The following is a 21,509-nucleotide window of genomic DNA, read 5'->3' as shown; positions in this document are numbered from 1 at the left end:
TGTAGACAGTTCATACCAGAATGACGGCAATATCGCTTCTGGAGAAATGTGAATCTGCCAGCCAGTCTGGAGCCGTGTAAACCAGAGATTAACATCAGCAGAACATTTTATGGATACCAGACGTAGCAATTTTAAAAAGACAAAACTAATTCTTAACATACAAAACTATCATCACCATACGAGCCATACAAAAACAAGACAAAAATCACAATGCATGGTTCTACACTAATTAGCATCTGGTTCCTTTTATTTAATCAACATAAATTACAGATAACATCAGAATATGACAGCCTCTAAACCAAGCACAAACTACTCAGTCTCTATAAAGATAGTCACAGTGTCTTTAGAAAAAACAATAAAATATTGAATATAACTTCTTTAATGAATAATTTAACGTTCTCTATGCATCCTGTGTGCCGAAACGTTACCAACACATCCCTGATAACATGCAGAAAAATGTGAAAGAAATGTCGATAGTAAGAGTGCATGCATGGATTGTTTAGAGAAAATAGATTATAGAACTTGTTAATGCTACTTTAATTTGAAAGTCTGTAACTGTCCACTGCTCGTGGCCTCGTAACAGCTGCCTTATCAGGGTGTGGGATTGTTAGGGGCTAGCTAGTCGGGATGTAGCTCTTGTCTCAGGTCGTGTTAACGGCCTGATCACACCAGCCAATAATGATTCGGATAGAAGTTGGAAGGCACTACTATTTATTTGTATACAATATACAGTTTCCAGTATGTCCTAGAACCTTCGCTATCGCGACTTAAAACAAGAGTGAGTCTCTACCCTAATTTTCTTCGGCTTGGTGCGAAGCACCCCCCGCTGTCAGAGAGAGACCTCTCACGGACCGCCCAACACGATCCTCCACACTTGCTCCTAAAGGCACTTCTTTGTCTGTTGTAGACGGAGTCGAAATCGGATGTTAACCAGATGGCTTAAACACGACTTCTAGCTCTTAGGGCAAAGTCAACCCTTGTTCTCTGCAGGTGGTGCTAAAATCTTACAGAAAGGTTTTGAAATACTGGAAACACACAGAAAAAAAACTAACAAAACCAAATTACTTCCAGATGAGCGGTTACAAGTCATTAAGTTCATGACTCTGGACAAAAACTAAAGATTGCTTAAATTAAGAGTTCGTAATGAGCTGTTGCTGTGTACAATAATCCAATTGAAGATCATGCAGTATTGCTGAAAGGGTTAACTGTAGTAACCTTCTTCAGCTGGTATTTGGAGATAGAAGGTCCAGTGGATAATAAGCATGCTGCAGCCTCCGTTCAGTCAAATTCTTATGTAGCCTTGTTACATTTCACAGCAGATATGCATCTCCTCTGCTGAGACCAAGTACATGTACATCAATATATCAGTATTTATTTTTTTCAGGGAGATGGAACCTTTGAAGGAAGTGGAAGTGAATTTGTAAGTCAAATCTTTCACATTTAAAGTGACTATAGGTCTACCGGACATTAAATTTCAGTAATCATTAAGAACTTGTAAGTTGTCTATAGTTATGCAGGCATATTGGCTGTTACAAAGTGACTCCTCTGTTGAAAAATGGACTGAATAAGTGAGCTTTGTGTTAAGGCCGCCATTCACGATCGCTCCATTCGTCCAAATGGCGCGGTGTCGCTCCAAAATTGTACCGTGAATGCGGAAACTGAAGTCCATTGGCGTGGCGTGGTGGGCTCGTTTGGATATTCTGTCAAGCCATAATCCATCCGATCGCTCCATCACTCCATCGCGCCATCGTATCGTGAATGGGGGAATCGGCGATCGAGCCACTCCAAATCGGTTCGTGAGTGGCGGAAACGTGGTCCATTCTCATGCCAGTCTGCCACGAGCCTTCGTCCAGTGAAGTCCAAACTTGTATAATGTCGGGTCGTGAGTTTGTTATTGAGGTGATTGAGAAATATGGAGAGTTGCCATGTTTGTGGCAGATAAGTAATGAAGACTATCATGATAAAGCTAAAAGAAGCTTAGCAATGGAAGAATTGGTGGTTTTATTTAAAACCAAAGATCCTACCGCCAACAAAGAAAATTCCCTTAGAATTTGCTTCAGAAAGGAGCATAAGGACTTAAATTGCTTCTATTTAAGAGCCATTGCTTTGACCACTTTCGTTTTGGTTTTTTCCTTTTAATATACAGGCATACTGCCGTAGCTAGTACCAATTCTTCGTCCATCGCAAACACCACGCACTTCACAGAGGGACAACAAACCGCGACTGGCGTGACGCGACCGTGAATGTAGTACCTCTTTGGACGACATCCGTTTGGACGTCATCCATTCGGATGTCATCCATCTGGAGTGATCGTGAATGGCGGCCTTTACACAGTTCCATGGATAAAAACTTTATTAAGACATGCCAGCCAGATAACACAATAATTACTGAACTCACTAATTAGCTTGTCCGGTCACAAGCTATTTATTGTTAAGATGAGCTGAACTGAACTGTTGTAGGTAGTTGGTCCACCTGGGCCACCTGGGGTACCAGGCACGGCTGGTCTGCAAGGACCCCCTGGAATTAAAGGTGACAGAGGCATGGATGGAACCAAAGGCGAACCTGTAAGCAAAAACCTGATAGCTGAAACTGCAGCAATTTATATTGCATTTTCAATCTTAATTCACCATTACATTAATGAAGCCATTCCAGTTTTCTAGTAAGTGGCAAAACTTTCATTTCAGGGAGAAAAGGGAGCAAAAGGTGACCCAGGGCCAATGGGATTACCCGTAAGTCTCAATTAAATCTCTAATGACACTGTGTAACTTAAAATATTCTTCTTCCTTTCTTTAAGGTTCAAAACTTGTCCATTCCACTATCTTTCCATGTGTTATTCATAGTGGATCTTGGAGCAAGTAAAATTACACCTCCAGTAGGTTTCTAGCCTGGCTATTGGTGGGTTTTATGCTGGAGTTTTCCTTCTCCTAGATGGGTTGTCTTCATAAGTAAGAGTCCCATCTACTCCACCACATAACCCTGGGTAAGGGACCCTAACCAGTGGGACTTGGAGCTCACTAAGTGCAGGGGCGAATACTCCCCAGAGAGGGCTGTCTCTAAAGGTGGCGACTGACTTGTAACATTTGCCTGTAATGTAATGTGTTACAAATCGAGCATTACACAAGTGAAGACAGCGAACGGAGCCGCTCGATGTGAGACGCTCGCGGGCGCTCCATCGTGTTGTCGGTTTTTTCGCGAATCCCTTTGAGTGTTACATTACAAGTCAGTCAGTCAGTCGAGCGGTGTCGTAACGAGCATTCACGAGTCCTTTAAATAACAACACAACCTCCATGTCCGACATATTGAATGAAATGAATGGAGCACACACGAGCACAGTCGAGCCGAGCGTTCAAAACGAGCATTCGATGCGCCTCACCAGTTGTGGTGTAATGTAACATGCTGGCCGTGAATGTTACATTACGAGTAAATGTTACAAGTCAGTCGCCACCTTAAGAGAGCCATGCTCTGTTACCCCAACTTAAAAATTAAATAACATAATGTATCCAATTACTGCCATGCACAGACGTGCAAAAACATTTTTAAAAAAACTTGTAACATTTTTGACATTTTAACTAATTTAAAACATTGTAACATATAATTTTATCATTATTTCTTGACATCAGAGGAGGAAAAATGATCCCCAGTATAATAACATAAAAGCACATTATGAATTGTAAATGAAATTGTTAGGTTTTGGTTAATAGACATCGTCCATCCACTGCCATGAATCTTGTTAGTGACGAGTATGAGTTGCTGTTATCCTTTTCATAAATCGATAACTTCATACAACACAGACTCTGTAGGAGGTTGCAATCCAATCTACTCAGCTGAGTATATGAAAATTTCCTTCTCCATCTCCTCTTTATCTGGGACTTTAATTCCATGATGGTCTCTTCTAGAGAAATCTGTGTCACAGATTGAGGATTCCAGTTTGAGAAACGCTATTCTGCGATTCATTTTAACATATAATTTTTTATAGTGATACATTAAACCTTTCTTGGTACTTTTTCAGGGCCCAATGGGTCTCCGAGGTGAACCAGGTCGACCTGGGGAGATGGGAAAATCTGGGGCCATGGTAAGACCTACACATTCTTAAAAAAGTATAACCTACTCAGTCCATCAAGCCATCAAACTAACCAGTGTTCAGCAACTAACAACATGCCGCTGGGATGGCTTCATCAGTAGACTAATTAACAACTTACTGTCTGTTTGCAATGATATTCAGTATCTTATTGGTCAGTATTTTAAGGCAGTTTACTGTAATTATGGTACTTAAAATAAATTAGTGTATGAATGGAGAGATAAGGACAGAAGTTATATGTGTGTGACTGAGAAGGCACTGACTGTGGAAATTTGTGCAATATGTGTAAACTATGTGAATAAGTTACACAAATTCCATGTGTAACCTTATCCTGGACAATAACAATTAACTAACGATGGAATTGCACCACAAAGTATCAAATTGCTAGTCGCAGGAAGAATAGCATTACAACATGTTTTAATTTATGTATTTTGTATATTTGTCTTAGTCAGATTGTAAACCAAAGTGATGAGTATTGATGCAAACAGGCATTGAGGTAGTCTGATATTTTACTAACAGTTCAGGAAGAATTGATATGATGGATACAATAATGATTCAATTCAGTTCCTTTGTAAAAAAAAAAAAAAGTTCAAGTTTGTTAGTTCTGTAGAAATGAAGTAGCTATTTTCATATTGATTCTTTCTGCATTTTACCACCATATTGTGATTATTTTCCATAAGATCATGTGAATGATTCATGACTGTCAAACCAAAATTTTTGTTTTTCTTGAGCTCATGTTTTTATATTGATATAAGTCACTGACTTTATACATGCTATGCAGACGGCATATTCCTTTACTTTTTTATTTCATCTAAAAATGGATCATTAACCCTTTGAAGCCGAAGATCGTCTGAATATTATTTATGAATTCAGTCCGTACCGCGAAGAAAACACTACACCTCACCATTACGAAAATCAGCTGGTTAACCCTTTGAAGCCGAAGATCGTCTGAATATTATTTATGAATTCAGTCCGTACCGCGAAGAAAACACTACACCTCACCATTACGAAAATCAGCTGGTTAACCCTTTGAAGCCGAAGCTCGTCTTCATAATATTTACGAATCCAGACCGTACCGCGAAGAAAACACTACACCTCACCATTACGAAAATCAGCTGGTTAACCCTTTGAAGCCGAAGCTCGTCTTCATAATATTTACGAATCCAGACCGTACCGCGAAGAAAACACTTCACTTAACCATTAGAAGTCGAATCAGGCGGTACCACATAAGATTTAACAAAGCCTTAAAAGTATTTTTTTAAAAAGCAAAAGGAGCAGGGATTCTGGTTCTGAAATATCATATGGGACTAAGGGATTTAAACTGCTGTACTTCAGGGTTGCTAACTAAGGGTTAATGGTTTAGCAGTGCAACATATGACAAGCGGGACTGCACATAAACCGTGGTGCAAGGACAATGAAGGTTAATTTAATGGTATCCCCTGTCAATATATTCAGACTGTGGCCTTAAAATATTGCTACTTGTAAGAGAGATGTAGGCTCTTTTCATATTCTCACTACAAAGAAAATAACTTCTCAGGCAACTGAATAGAATTCTATGAAAACTGTGACTGGGAATGTCGTACTTGAACAAAAATCTGATGCATTACGATGGTGTCTCTTTCACAGAATGTGAATTCTGTCTGCCATTTTCTGATGCAAATGCAGGTGTAGTGAGTAAAGAATCTATATTAATATTCTATTCCAGAAAAAAATCTCTTACCTAATTTTTACCTGTACTTTGTAGACTTTTAACATTTCATACAATTAGAGTCACATCAAGTCATAAGAATGGTTCATCCATAAGTTTAGATAGGGCTTCTCAAAATTCTTATTTTACATCCTATTAAATGGGTAAAATTATATTATTCACAGTCTTATCTGTAGTAAAATCAGCATCTACTTGTATACATTATTTTATGTTCATTATAAAGCATGCATTGTTCATTTTGAAAAAAATTATTGAAGTATTATTATTTAATGGGAAATTGTAATTCTTCTTTGTCTAATTATTTCTCATTCTCATGCCCCCTTCTAGAGGGCATAAACATATTACTCAGGCTTGATGTATCAAACAAACATTACAGCTATTTATGTCCTGTAGCCGTACGAAATAAGAATCTATAACAAAGTTCAAACAAATTTGTTTTCTACTACGACTGTGTTAAACCAGTGAAATCTGTTTTATCCATTTAAAATATTTCTGATAGTATACTGAAACAGAAATTCAGTTCATTTTTGGAAACTCTTCTGAACATACGTGCTCACTGGCCCTTTGTTTCGTTATAAAAGACCATCTCTATAAAAGTATGATACATTTTAAACTTTTGTAGGTGGTAGAAGTGGATCTTACATTATTTTGATGAAATATTATTATGCCACTGTGTCCAAAGCGACTTTAACGAAAATCAGATTACCTAACTCTAAAATGATTCATAAAATTATAATAATGTATGATACAAATGATGATATACTATTTTTTGGGCATGCATGAATTTCCAAAATATTCTGTTATCAATAAGGTATAAACAAACTAATTTTTTATGCCAAATTAAACTAAATCTATTCACTACCAAGATGAATATATAACACATAAACCAAAGGAAAGATTTTGTGAAGAGTTGTTATGGGTCTTTCAATAAGCATTTTTGCCCCCTCCACATCAAAAATCGCAGATTGTCCTTCAAGACAAGGTTCATGTAAAATTAATGTACATTTGAAGTATTACTAATGCTCAACTTGGACATTTAAATCTATACAAATATAATTCATTTTAGGATTTGAGGTTTTCACAGCAGTGAGCTTTTCATTTTGTAAAGCCATGTATATTAACAGTACTCTGAAAGTTGTTCGATTGTTCCTAGAATCTTAACACCCTCAATACTGAGCATAACAACCCTGTAACAAATGTCTCTCTAGAATGCAAAATATCTGCAGATATTCAGCTCTTAATGTATACAGTTTTACATAATAGCAGATAGCTGTACAGGTTATACACAAAAGAATGGTGCGGTTTCAAAAGTTAATAAAAGAGTTATAGTGGAACCACGGTTCCGGAGAATTTGACGTAAATACGTCTATACCGTAAGGAGTTTATATAGTGGCTTTATTCTAAATATTTTCTTTATACACGCTTTACAATTGATTAAAGTTTGAGTAAGACGGTACTGCCTACCTTGAATTAGTTACGCTTAAGATGGGTCTGTGGTAGCTGAAATATGTTATAAAATTTGTACATTTAAGAGTATCAACATATCGTGCAAACACCATATCTATTCAACTAACGCAACAATAGATTTCTTAATAATTCTTAAATAAGATAAGTACTTGTGATATTGTAAAACGTTTTTACCAGCACAAAATTATATAGTCTACGACGCACTTCTTCTACAAGCGATATTCACAGCTCAGCTCTTTCCGCAATAACGAAAGCGGACCATTGTTGTCAGTCCATATTTACAAATTGTTGATATTTCCTAGGTAACTGTGTCACTTTTTTGCGGAATGACTCTTCCGTATAGACGTATTTACGTCAAAAATTATTTCTCACCTTACACGTGTACAACATACACCGCCAGCGTCGGCAACTGTCCAAGTTTCTCATACGCTACCAGCAGTTCGCTTCTCATGCTTACTGCGGGGCCAGTTCAAAGATGGCGTTGCAGCAGGAAAAGGCTTTCTGTGTGCTCCGTTTTGAGGTGTCCAGATCTGTGATTACAGTGCAGCGTGAGTTTCGTGTACGGTTTAAAAAAGACGCACCACACAAAAATAACATAAGCAGGTGGTACCGACAGTTTGTAGAAACTGGATGCTTGTGTAAAGGCAAGAGTCCAGGTCGACCTCGTGTGTCTGATGACAACATTGAAAGAGTGCGTGAGGCGTTTCAGCGAAGTCCCGGCAAGTCAGTGGCTAGAGTAGGCAGGGAATTGGGTATGCCAAAAATGACTGTGTGGAAGGTGTTGCGTAAGCGGCTATGTTTTAAACCGTTCCCGTGTAAGGTGAGAAATAATTTTTTTTATTAACTATTGAAACCGCGCCATTCTTTTGTGTATACCCTGTACTTAACCAGTTTGTTCCTCTTTGCCATTGAAGTGCTTTGCTTTGCGTTGGTCAGTTCCTTCTCCAGCCAATGTACGTACATGTTGGATCACTGACTTTGTTAAAAACTTTTTGGATTACTGTTTATTTATCTGTGAGAAAAATAGCATAGTAGAATTCTTGCAGTTTGCTGTTTTTGATGCCCGTCACTAGCAGTCAGCTTTAGTCTCAAAATGTGATGATTTTGAAATGACTCCCAATCATGTATTTCCTAACGAATTTGGCAGACAGAGCAATTTACTTGCAGATTTAGTCTGTCACAACTAAACATTGTGGGATAAAGGGAACACGACTAAACAAATTAGATCACTGAATAAAGTTTAGAGGTGGCTGATGCAATTTTTTGGCAGGATGTGATCCACAGCTATGTAAGACACAGCATAATATGCAAATTAAAAACACTGTTAATTTAGGCATTAAATGTGTTAAGTCTTTTCATTAAACAAGTTTCCCCTGAGCTATTTTGGTGTTTTCCACCATGAAAGTTGTAAAAGACTGGTTCATCAACAGGTTGTGTTTCTTTGTGATAGTGAAGTAGAAACTAACATGAATTCTCCTTGGGATTATAAAGACAATATAGTGGATTTATTGTTCCCTGTAACATGTGGCTGTAATGGCTGTCATGCTCCAAGCTAAGAGATGATTTCATCTTAAAGTAGTGCCAAATAAATTTTAAAACTATTTAAAATGCAGACTTGGCCTAACATGTATAAAGTAAAACTATTTCAAGTAATATTCAAGTGAATATGGTGCATTACCATTCTTTAAACAGACTCATCACAAATGCATACTTAAAATATTGATATTTCTAAGTGTATCTGTTTGTTAAATTAAATAAAGTTGTATAACTGTAATATAATATTTAATTACTACTAATAAGGTTCTGTCCTTACAAAAGGATTGTAGCAATTTTTAAAAGAGTGTCAAAATGTGTAATGTCTTAGTGTAATGAGAATCATGTTGCTTAGAAAATAAACTTGTGTGCATGTGCCTATACCCATTCTGCTTTCACTTACCATTGCTGGTTGTGCCTTATTTTCCCTGAATGAAATTAACATCCTCATTTTCTCCCAAGCTTGCCAAGCTTCAAAAAGTTATGTTCTGTTCAACAGTATTTTCTTTAGCAGGACAGTGGCACTACTTTCAGTTTAAATAAGAAGACTCCACAACAGGATGCTACGAATGCAGATTGCCAGTAACTCTGCCAGATGTTCTTGTCTGTAATTTTGCAGTCCGTGTATGGGTATGATTCCTCATTACGGTGATGAATAACATCAGAACACATATTATCTTACAGTGGTTACCTATAGTTTCAAGGTACTATTTAGGTATCCACATCATTACACTTAATGCACTTGCCTTGTAAAAGAAGGAATTTAACTTGCACTTGTGTATCATATTCTTAAGACAATGGATGACTTAGTGCCTGAAATTTAAATAAATATATTCTCTACTTCTTTTAATCCCATCTGACTTACAGTTTGATGTAATCTCCTATTTGCGGATAACTCGTTCCTATTTCAAACTTCATGTAGGATCCATACACTACAGGTCACAAGCCAACTGAAGTCACTTAATATCTTGAAGACGTCCATCATGTTTTATGAACATTCTGTAATTCTGAAATTAATGCAGCATGACATAGGACACTTGTTGGGATGAAACCTGATGTTATATAGGAAAACCTTTATAAAATATCAGAATTATATGTGGCTTTGTATTCAGGGAAAACAGTTTTGAATGCAAGTTCACTTGCAAATACCAAGGCAGCAGTACCTCCAGAATGGCAGGAACAATTTTAATGCCAGTATTTTTGTGCCTAAGAAATCTTTATTTCTTGGTTAAATTCAATGTCTCCAATTATGGAGTAGTACAGGCAATTTTAAAGGTATCCACTTGTTTCAAACATAAGCAAAATTATAATATAGGAAACTACACTACTGATCTAAAGTACGAACCAAGCAACCTACTGTGAATGACTGCTTTAAATGAAGAAAACTACAAGACAATGTTTACGCTCTACCAAATTATTTGAAAATACTGTTCATATTTTGCATCATGGTACTATATCAAGATGTAAATATGCACAATCTGTATCTGAAATGATCGAATAAACTGTGTAAATTTCTGTAAATGATTGGTATGAATGGAGCATGTACCCACCTGATAGACGACATCTTATCATATATTGACGCTACAGACAGCATGATACTTTGGAACCATATTGCACTTCTAAATATAAGAACTGATACACGTGCAAGGGAGTGTGTGCCTAAATGCATTTTAATTCTGGACAAAAACTAATTATTTTTTTTATGAATTTGTCATTCATAGACAGGGTTTATTTTGTAGCATCCTGTTGTTTGAGTCATTGTGTATGTGGCGATATGTTTTAGGGATCCAAGTTCAATATATGTTACATTAAACATTACTGGAAGGGGGAGAGGGAGCTGCTGAAGATGACTCTCCTAATGTTGGTGATTTCAGTTCCCAAAGCAAGTGGTATGAAACTTCCCATCATGGGTATATGTGCATAGTTTATATTACTGCTGCCACCACCGTTGTGCTCATGTGAAATGTATTTGTTTCTTATATTTTTATTATGATCAATTGTGTACTTCTGTTCACTTGGTTGATGTGAGAAATCTTTTATGGTAATGTCAGTATTTTTAAGTCGTAATTTTTTATTTTATTTTCTTTCTCCTTTAGGGGCCATCTGGTCTTGATGGAATGAAGGTACGTTCTTTTCAGTTACTCATCGAATAAAACTACATTTGCATGAAAAGTTATTCTAAACCAAAGTCTCGTGACTGAGAGTAAGCATTTAAAATGTTCATTTAAAAGCAGTGAAAGTAATTTAAAACCAGAATAAAATATAAAATTACATGTTTGTATGGAGTTCCCTGTACCGTCATGTTTAGAGATATTATGATACTGGAATTCATAACATGTAATGGAGATTAGTCTTTCTTTCTGCTGTTAACATGAACGTTAACTCTTTCGTGTTTTACATTATCAGTCTTTACAGCATTATGCATGCGCTGTTTGTTGATACCACATTTAAGAAGACGGTGATTGCAGAATGAGATGCTATATAATTTAACAATCAGATATCAGAAATTCTGACATGATTTCTTTATATCTGACCCTTTGCATGACCTGTGTAAATTCCAGTCGCTGACGGCACATATATTTGTGAATTTCATAGGTGATAATGTTATAATCTATGAAGATGACAACCTTCTGGGATACTGAACAATGTACAGTTCCATAGAAGGCTGTCATCTTCATACTCACTAATGCTAGAATCTGAAATATCCCTCGTTATAAACCACGTTCCTTTTTATCTTTGGCAGGGAGCACAAGGTGAACCAGGAAGCAAAGGAGAACGTGGGGATCCTGGCCTACCTGTATGTATACGCAATTTGTGTAATGTACACGCGCTACGCATTGCATTATAATTGGTGTCTGTTATGGTTGCAGTTATTTTACTGTCTATGATGCAAATGATTTGTATGTAAGGGACAATTATTCTGATTGGTGTGGCAAAGAAATTATTTTTAACATGTACTGTCACATCAGTTTTAGTAAAAAAAGGGAACAACAACAATACATTAAATTAAATGATTAGGATTATGTGAAACCTCATTAATAATCATTTAAAGAAACCTGTGATTTTTTATTATGCATACTAGAATTATAATAGTAAATATACAAATGTGTGCACAGTTATGGGTAGTAAGTACGAGGCGCGTCCTCAAAGTAAGTTTCCCTGGGGCCGTTTACAGAAACAAAACACAATTTCATGGAAATATTTATTGCAACAGATACAGCAAGTGTCCAGCTATTTTTCAACATATTCGCCACCGGAATTGAGACATTGGTCATACCGTGGGACCAACTTTTGAATACCTGTGTCGTAGAAGTCTGCCGCCTGGGATTGGAACCACTGTGTGACAACCATCTCCACCTCTCTGTCATTCTCAAAACGCTGACGCTGACGCTGACTGGACAGGAATTTCTTGAGGTGTAGGAAAAGATGGAAATCACTGGGAGCGAGGTCCGGGCTCTAGGGTGAATGATTAAACACCTCCCAGCTGAACTCCTGCAGGAGACTTGCTGTCCGTCGAGCCGTGTGCGGCCTAGCGTTATCACTGACCGCACTTCACAGTCGGCGGGAGCTGGAATAAGAACCTCCATCTTCAACAGCTGCAACGATGCTACTGTGAGAACGCAGGAGGTGCCGTTAGTGCATGCGCCATGCTACGTCATTGCTCTATCACGTACGCACAGTCGCTTCGCGCAATATAAGGTTTGCTAGCTGTGGGACGAGTGGGAAACTTACTTTGAGGACGCGCCTCGTATCTTATTTGGTTCTATGTTTTGATTTGTAATCCTCATTCATCTACGGTATTTAAATTAAATACCAGTTTAGATAGTATGCCAGATAAATGCTTATCAGTAATCATCCACTCTTAACATTCTATTTGTTTGTCCACAGATTACTTTGTTTTGGTACAGCTTTGCGCAAACTAACTGTGGGAGGCCAATATGTTACCAGTGAAGTAAAATATAATCACATCAGAACCACTGATATTTTGGCACCTTTAAAATAGACAAATATGATGAAATGATTCAACATATCTTTTCATTTTAAATAAACTTACAACACTAAATTTGTTTGAAATATCTTACCAGTCACATGAAAGAGCTTATGTATTAAGTTTATTACAGTTACAATTATTTTAACCACCTGTGCAACAGTTTCAGTTGTTATAATTACAAACAACTAATTTCAAACAAATGACTGGAGAATGCTTGTACATGACTACTGTACCTCACATGATATCATGGACCTTTAAAAATGTGTGTTATCATAATATAATATATTTCAGTCCCTCCATACATCATTTGTGACGCAGGAAACGGCTCTGTTCACATGTCTTGTATTTATGTTATTTTATGCCAGACTTAAATAATAATTTAAACATTTCAAATAATAATGGTATTTACATGGTAGGATTTGAGGTTTTCACAGCAGTTAATCTCAAGATTGCTGTCTTCTGGGTTGTTGAACCGTGTAGTCTGGCAGATGTCCATGCTGCATCCATCATCGCCCTGATGATGGAGGCAGTATGACCTCTGAAACGTTGGTAAACATCGACCAGACTACACAGCGCAACAACCCAGAAGACAGCCATCTTCTTCTACACTGTTTTTGTCACTCTCCCATCAATGCAGTTGCATCTTTAGTGTCAGTAAATCAGTCTATCAGTCAGTTTTATTATATTATGATTTCTTTAAAGTATCCAGAGATTAATTTATTTTGAATTGTAAATAATTACTTTCAGTGTAGTCTAATGACCTATCTCTGATTATGACTTCCATACTGAGCAGTATTATAACAGAATCTCTGAGAGAGTAGTTCTTTCAAATTATATTAATTCCTGGAAACTTTATGTAATTTAGAATTTATTAAATAAAGGTACAGATAGGGATTCTTTAATTTGTCTGAACCAATATTAATACTCCTTTCTGATTATTTTAGGGAACTGATGGAATTCCTGGTACAGAGGTACCCCAGCTTTCATACTCATTACTAATTCTTCCGAGCTTATCTAGTCTCTAGATACTGAATGCTTGCTTTCGTGGCTTCTTCTTCTTGTTAAAAAGAATCTAAAAATATTTCAAACATAAGAAGCGCATGGACTATTGTGTTATGTTTGCATGCATTGAGTAATAAATAATCTATCCTAACCTTTCACATAATTTATTTCTGAACAATATAATGTTTGCATGTATTCAAACATCATATTTATATAAATATAGTAAATAATTGCTTGAGGTTTATGGAAGACATTACTGAATGTTCATACAATGGCTATATTAAACTGCATTTTAGTAATATCTGATTAAAAACTGCAAAGTAAACACTTCAGAATTGTTATGTTGTGTTTCTACATTAAAATATTATTGTTTATTATCTTATAGGGCCCAAAAGGTGAAAAAGGAGCGAAAGGAGAAGCTGTAAGTTCTAGTCAGAAACACTGTTTAATAACTTGAACTTGACAGAATTCCCTTTTCTGTTCTTTCAGAGAACACAATACCTTCAGTCACTGTGTATATGTTTGTCTAGGGTCCTACTGGCAGACGAGGAAGGAAGGGTGACAAGGGAGACAAAGGGGATCAGGGAGTACCTGGACTTGATGCACCATGTCCTCTTGGGCCTGATGGCTTACCACTACCAGGCTGTGGTTGGAGACCGCCAAAGGTATGGGCAACAAGTTGTTCCTATAGCTCTTAAGACAAAGGATGGTATTCTAAAACAAATACAGTGAAACCTCGATGCATCGTTTTCGGCGGGGGTGGGAAATAAAAACGATGAATGCGGGAAAACGATAGATGCGGGAAAGCATTAAAAATTTAAAAAAAAACAATGTTTCTCTTTCAAAGTTACTTCTTTTTACCAAACAAGTCTTTAATGGACAACTGGTTTGTCGAAACTTTACGTTTTAGACCAAACAGAGCACTTTCCACGTTCAAAATGTTTTCTTCGTCACGTTCACTAATATTATGCGCATAAAAGAACGACTTCACTTTTGCCAATGCAGCGTGTGCTTCGGCAAAACTCGGCAAAGTTCGGGCTCGCATTCGTCGTTTCTCCCTCTTCCTCACCGCTCCCTCAACCTTCGCGGACTATAACAGGAAAAATGGAAGTACTATTACTGCCGAACTCAACGAAACGTAGCTGTAGAAGACACGATATGAACCAGAAGAATGAAAAAGTTTCGCTCGCCTTTCCTTTGTACTTATAATAAAAGCATTTGTGAAGAAATTCAAACTGCACATGCCATCTGGCATCGCTGGAACGAAATATGAGTGCACCCAAATTAAAATCGTAAAATTTCTGACAATGGGCACCGCCATTCACTCCAACTATCACCCCTGCACCGCTGACCCTCATTCCAAAAGAATGTGCTGGTTGGGCGATATAACAGGTTACCGCTACTGCGTATTCCAAAAACATTGTGCGTCTTTCGGTAATAATTTATCTCAAAACCCAGCATTTTAAATTCTCAGAAACGATCATTGCGGGAAAATTGTGGGCCGGGACTAAGATTTTTGAACGATCGATGCGATAAAACGATAGTTCGAGGAACGATAGAAGCGGGAAAATGTAACATTATTTTATATGGGATGTATTCGGGACCGAACAAAACGGACGATGCATCCGGGAAAACGATAGTTCCGGGAACGATGGATAGAGGTTTCACTGTATCTACTTGGCTAAAGTGGTCACTGCACATACACACCCATGGCCCCATGACATTTTATGCAAAAACAATCTAAAAACACTTTAATTAAAAGGAAAATTATAAATTCTAAGTTTTTCAGTAGTTTTGGTTGAAACTACGAAACTGCGCACATGCAGTATTCTGCTTGTGTCAGATCATGTAAACTACTAACGTGATGACAGGAATTTCTTTTTTATACATGTAGAATTTTTATTTTATGTAGGTCATGTTTGGGGGCATGTAGTAAGGAATCATATCCACTTTCATCGTTAGATTCTCTGTACATGTCAGGATAACTGTCTGAACACAATGGGTATAATAACACTTTTTGTTGCAGAACACAACGATCCCTTAAATGAGTGCCGTCTGTTGATAAAGACTTTGTTAAAATGTAGCTAAAAATGTTTGAATGTGCGGCAGTCATTATATTTATGATGTGTGAAACAGGAAAGCAAGAAAAGGGAATACCTGAAGGGCAAAATTGTTGGCCTAGCGACAAATAATAAGTTAAAAAACATCAGAGACCTGTACAGAGGCATTAATAACTTTAAGAAAGGATATCAACCCCAGACCAATTTGGTAAAGGACGATAGTGGCAATTTGCTTGCAGATCCAATAAAAATTGTGAATAGGCGGAAAAATTTCTTTAGCGAGCTCTTAAATGTTCATGAGACTGATGTTGTTAGACAGATTAAAATACGTACAGCTGAACTGTTAGAGCCAGAACCTAGTTTAGATGAAGTTGAACTAGCCATTGGGAAGTTGAAAAGTTATAAATGTCCAGGTATTGTTCAAATTCCATCAGAATTAATTAAAACAGGTGGCAAGGGTTGCATATGAGGATCCATAAGCTTATTCAGTTAATTTGGGATAAGGAAGAGATGCCACAACAATGGAAGGAATCCATAATTATTCCTATTCATAAGAAGGGGGACAAGACTGAGTGTGGTAATTACCGAGGAATATCGCTGCTATCAACCTCATACAAAATTCTATCCAACATTCTTTTGGCAAGATTAACCCCATATGCGAATTAAATTATTGGGGATCATCAGTGTGGGTTCAGACGAAACAGATCAACGATTGATCAGATCTTTTGCATTCGTCAGATACTAGAGAAAAAATGGGAGTTCGGTGGGACCGTACATCAGTTATTTATAGATTTCAAAAAAGCCTATGACTCTGTGAAGAGAGAAGTGCTATATAATATTCTTATTGAATTTGGTATACCAAAGAAGCTAGTGGGTCTAATAAAAATGTGCTTAAATGAAACCTGTAGCAAAATTCGAGTAGGTAAATATGTATCTGAGACATTCCTCATCAAGAACGGTCTAAAACAAGGAGATGCTTTGTCTCCATTGCTCTTTAACTTTGCACTAGAATATGCCATCAGGAAAGTCCAAGATAGGCAGGAGGGTTTGCAATTAAATGGGACACATCAGCTATTGGCATTTGCTGATGATGTTAATTTATTGGGGGACGATATGAATACAATAAAGAGGAACGCAGAAGTTTTACTAGAGGCTGGTAGACAAGTGGGGCTGGAAGTAAATTCAGAAAAAACTAAGTACATGTTAGTATCTCGTCATCAGAAGACAGGCGGGCAAAATTATCTTAGGGTGGCTAATAAATCCTTTGAAAGTGTCACAAAGTTCAAATATCTGGGAACAACAATAACAAATGAAAATGATACTCATGAGGAAGTTAGGAGGAGATTAAATTCTGAAAATGCTTGCTACTTCTCAGTTCAAAATATTTTGTCTTCCGTCTGATTTCTAAGAACCTGAAAATTAAAGTATACAAAACAATAATCTTGCCTGTTGTTTTGTATGGGTGCGAAACATGGTCTCTCATTCAGAGGGAGGAACACAGATTGCAGGTGTTTGAGAATCGGGTGTTGAGGAGGATATTTGGGCCTAAGAGGGAAGACGATGGGGCGTGGAGAAAACTGCACAATGACGAGCTTAAAAATTTGTACTCCTCCCCCAATATTGTCAGGGTGATTAAGTCGAGAAGAATGAGATGGGCGGGGCATGTAGCGTGCATGGATGGGGCAAGAGGTGTGCACCTGAGGGGAAGAGACCTCTGGAGAGACCTAGATGTAGATGGGAGGAGTTGAAGGAGACTGGATTTTGTTGGACCAGGACAGGGTCCGGTGGAGGGCTTTGGTTAATTCGGTGATGAACCTTCGGGTTTGGTCAGCCATCTAGTTAGTTAGTTAGAAACAGGAAAGCAGTAGGAAGTCTTTCAATTATTGCTCATAACATTACGACATAAGAGACACACCACATCAAGATAAAGAGATCTGTGTCAAGACTGTGAAAGCGTTATGGGAAGTTTCAGCAATGAAACAATAGAGTAAACCCATAAGGGGTCATGACTGTAAGAATGTCTGCACGGATACTTATGTTTGTCTGAAAAGTGTTGCTTGTATGAAGGTAGTGAAGGAAGACGGGCAAGAGCTCATTTTATGCTACTTACGCTTATATTCCTGAAAGTTATGTCTCTTGGTCATGGTTCTACTCAGGATGTAACAGCCCATGTTTGAGAAGGAATTGCCATGCTCAAAAGTATCTAATGAGGCACTAATGTGAAAACAGAATGTTTGTCAAATAAACTTGCAGACATTTTACACTAATGATTATGTCTACAAGTGGTAAAGTTAAGACATCTGGAGATGACAATAACAAATCAAAATTAACTCCAACAAAAGTAAAGAGCAGATTCATTTTTTGAATGCTCACTACCATTTTCAGAATTTTGTATCTTCCATTTTCTGTACGAAAAGCTAAAGATTGAAATAAACGTAAAACAGTAATTTTACACGATGCTTTATCTTGTTGTGAAATACATTCTTTTACAAAAAAGGAGAACATACATTATGGGTATTTGAGGAGACACGGCTGAACAGAATATTTGGCCTGAAGACATAAATAAGAGAAGTATAGAGAAAATTACATAATGAGTTTCTTAATTTTATTATTTTATATTATTAGGGTGATCAGATCAAAGATGAGATGAAAGGGGCATGTAGGCCGCATGCGGAAGATGAGAAATGTATAGGAAACCGGCTAAAAAACGTGAAGGGACAAAACCACTGGGGATACCTAGGCATAGATGGAATTATAAAATTGAAGTGGATATTAAGTAGGATGTAATGGTATTAACTGGATTCATCTGGCTCAAGATAGGGGTCAAAGGGTGGGGGGAAGATCTTCCATACACTATAATGAACCTCTAAAATACTGGTAACTTTTAACCAGACAAGCGACTACAGTAAACTCTTGATTATCATGTGCAGATTACCAGTGTGTATTTCTTTTTACATAAACATGGACATATGTGAACTAGGCTGTTTCTCTTTCTGCAATCCACTGTGCACTTTTAAGGAGGGCGGGGGTTGAGAGGGTCTGCAGAAGATATGGTCACAAGGTGCCTTGTGTTTTTACAGTCAGTTTTTGTCAGTATCCATGGTGAGGTGGGTAGGATTCCTCCAGTGGACACAGTGATGGAGTGAAGGGGATGCTACAGATGATTTGTCTTTTTCAAATATTAATGTCTTAAGTCACTTCCATTACATTATACTGTGTATGGGCGGCCGCACACCAACTGCGTCAAGACAAGCATCAAGACATGAGACAAAAGACGCAGTCTTGCTTCATTCGTGATTCAGACTCGAGTCCGCACACCGAAGTAGCACGTGTCTGCGTCTTAGCACATATTCTCTAGTTGATGACATGACGTCGTCCAATGAGGAAGATATTTTAATGTACATGTGGCTTAAATTACGTAAAAGAAGGAAAAGGAAGTGGATTCATAACTTAAATGAGTCGTGTGCTCAACATGGTGCGTACGTTTTAGCGCGCGACTTGTTAAACGGTCCAGTGAAATTCCAGTCTTATTATCGAATGTCCCCAGAATCCTATAAGGAACTTCTTCAGAGAGTTTCGCCACTATTGAGGAAAGCAGGATGCAAACTATAGGAAAGCTATTAGTGCTGATGAACGGCTACTTATAACATTAACTTACCATCTATGTTTACTTCTTTTGAAACTGCATGCCAAGCTTTATCAACCTCCTCCTTGTTCGAGTGGCCCGGGGTCGAATAATCGTATATTACCGGGAATTTCACTATCTTAATATTTGTTTACTCTTCATTCATGTCGATAACGTACACTGGTGCTGTTCCTTGAGTACTGATGTCTCAGTCCTGACGCACAGAAAAGGAACATGCCGAGTCTCGCTGCACGTGTCTGCAGCATGAAACTGACGTCAGCATCATGACTCAGACCGGTGTGCGGCGGTTTTCATAATCTCACTCGTTTCAACTGTGCTCCTTTCTTTTCGTCATGTCGCAGACATCGTGTCTTGACGCATGCCGGTGTGCGGCCTACCTACAAGTTAGGTGAACGCGGCAGTTAACACTTCTGTATTCTAAGTAAAATGGCACTGACAGTAAAACAATTACTAATTGAAGAATTTAAGAACAATGAAATTTGTAAAGGGCTGTGACAGTGGACTTTCCAACCACATGAAACACTTTTTATATGAAGAGGTGGATGTTGTGTGCACAGAGAGCTAAGTTCTTTCATGAAGCTTTGCAACTGCAAGGTGAGTTGACTTTACTACACTACATGGACCAAACAGGGTTTGAATATACTGACATTGCAGCTGCCCAGAAAATTGATACTGCTGTGAGGTAGAGTATATACAGTTCACAAAAAACTAGGGGCCATTATAAATTACTTCACAAATAAATGTCAGCTGTGTAAAAGAAATATTACGTAATTTATGATATTCTGTGAATGCACCAAATAAAATATTTTAGATTATCCATGTTTTTCAATGGTTCATGTGTCTTCTCCCCTTCATTAGCCGACATAATCAATCAGGAGTTTACTGTATCAGCTTCTCAAGAAAAACTCTGCCCCAAGGAGGTAATTACTTGCCACTTAATGAAAACAAGCCCTTAACAAATTCTTTGGACCATTATAATAACAAGTGATTGAAATGCACAAATCATTGCTTATTTTAACCATAAAAATTGCTTAATTAACAAAATTAATTTAATGCTTTGCTTGTGTCTTCCTTCTGACTGTTCAGGAATACTCTCCCACACTTACGACAATGTCAACCCCATCTCAGTACCTACCTGCAACCCTTGAACCCCCAGCAGAGGCTGATTATGATGAAGGGGAGGAGGAGTATGATGAGTACACAGACCCAAATAACTTCCAAGCAACCAGCTCCGCGGGGAAAAAATAAAACCCACCACAACTAACCAAACCCACTAACTGGCTCAAGTCATGCTTTTAGGTAAGTGCACATCCCTGTCGCTCATTATGTCATATCAGCATGAAAAAATTATAAAAATACATAGGTAATTGTCTTAAGGTGGCGACTGACTTTGTAAAATTTACTCGTGATGTAACATTCGCGGCGAGCATGTTACATTACACCACAACTGGTGAGGCGCATCGAATGCTCGGCTCGTGTGTGCTCCATTCATTTCATTCAATATGTCGGACATGGAGGTTGTGTTATCTTTGTTCCATTTATTACGCTACTGTTATTTAAAGAACTCGTGAATGCTCATTACGACGCCTCTCGACTGACTTACTGACTTGTAATGTAACACTCAAAGGGATTCGCGAAAAAACTGACAACACGATGGAGCGCCCGCGAGCGGCTCCGTTCGCTGTCTTCACTTGTGTAATGCTCGATTTGTAACACGTTACATTACAGGCAAATGTTACAAGTCAGTCGCCACCTTTAGACTTATTTCCAATACTGAATGGAAGTTGACATGGTCAGAATTTATCTTGCTAGGAGGAAGAGTTATGATAACTTTAAACCATTTACAGCTGAATCATGCAACAAAAAATATTTCTTTGGGACTATCTGAATAAAGTGGTTAATCACTTTAATTCTTTCATCACCTATAATTATTTTAGCCCAATAATTGGGAAGGAAACACAACCTTGTTTTAACTGAATTACAGCATGAAAACCTACAATCTGACTTGAAATTTGCTAATATGC

General features: G+C 37.7%; 1 protein-coding gene and 1 long non-coding RNA gene across 22 annotated transcripts in view; one reads left to right on the top strand and one right to left on the bottom strand.

Moving 5' to 3' along the window:
- LOC110834996 (uncharacterized) overlaps nt 1-21,509 on the top strand; it is a 358,279-nt gene that overhangs the window by 333,823 nt on the left and 2,947 nt on the right. For 14 of the 17 annotated variants that reach the window (XM_087345323.1, XM_087345330.1, XM_087345316.1 and 11 more), the window contains 10 exons: nt 1,385-1,420; nt 2,460-2,564; nt 2,685-2,729; nt 4,010-4,072; nt 10,883-10,909; nt 11,530-11,583; nt 13,722-13,748; nt 14,165-14,200; nt 14,310-14,444; nt 20,572-20,784. In XM_087345323.1, the coding sequence (XP_087201449.1) occupies nt 1,385-1,420; nt 2,460-2,564; nt 2,685-2,729; nt 4,010-4,072; nt 10,883-10,909; nt 11,530-11,583; nt 13,722-13,748; nt 14,165-14,200; nt 14,310-14,444; nt 20,572-20,733 (690 nt within the window). In that variant the 3' untranslated portion in view covers nt 20,734-20,784. The remainder of the gene's footprint in view (nt 1-1,384; nt 1,421-2,459; nt 2,565-2,684; nt 2,730-4,009; nt 4,073-10,882; nt 10,910-11,529; nt 11,584-13,721; nt 13,749-14,164; nt 14,201-14,309; nt 14,445-20,571; nt 20,785-21,509) is intronic. The other 3 variants (XM_087345325.1, XM_087345317.1, XM_087345320.1) reach the window with 3 other exon arrangements.
- LOC147874557 (uncharacterized) lies at nt 219-8,211 on the bottom strand. 5 transcript variants are annotated; one of them, XR_015534230.1, is made up of 4 exons: nt 7,428-8,211; nt 7,251-7,286; nt 5,799-5,918; nt 219-2,562 (listed from the first exon to the last, which is right to left on the bottom strand). It is a non-coding gene; the product is annotated as an uncharacterized LOC147874557 (long non-coding RNA). The 5 variants fall into 5 exon arrangements; XR_015534232.1 differs by lacking the exon at nt 5,799-5,918; XR_015534231.1 differs by lacking the exon at nt 7,251-7,286.

The sequence above is a fragment of the Zootermopsis nevadensis genome, unplaced genomic scaffold (assembly GCF_977971745.1).
Source record: "Zootermopsis nevadensis isolate Lab colony 2312 unplaced genomic scaffold, Znev_1.0 Znev_ptg000008l, whole genome shotgun sequence".
Classification (NCBI taxonomy): domain Eukaryota; kingdom Metazoa; phylum Arthropoda; class Insecta; order Blattodea; family Termopsidae; genus Zootermopsis; species Zootermopsis nevadensis.
The sequence above is the reverse complement of the archived record's forward strand: the minus strand, read 5'-3'. Positions and strand labels throughout refer to the sequence as shown.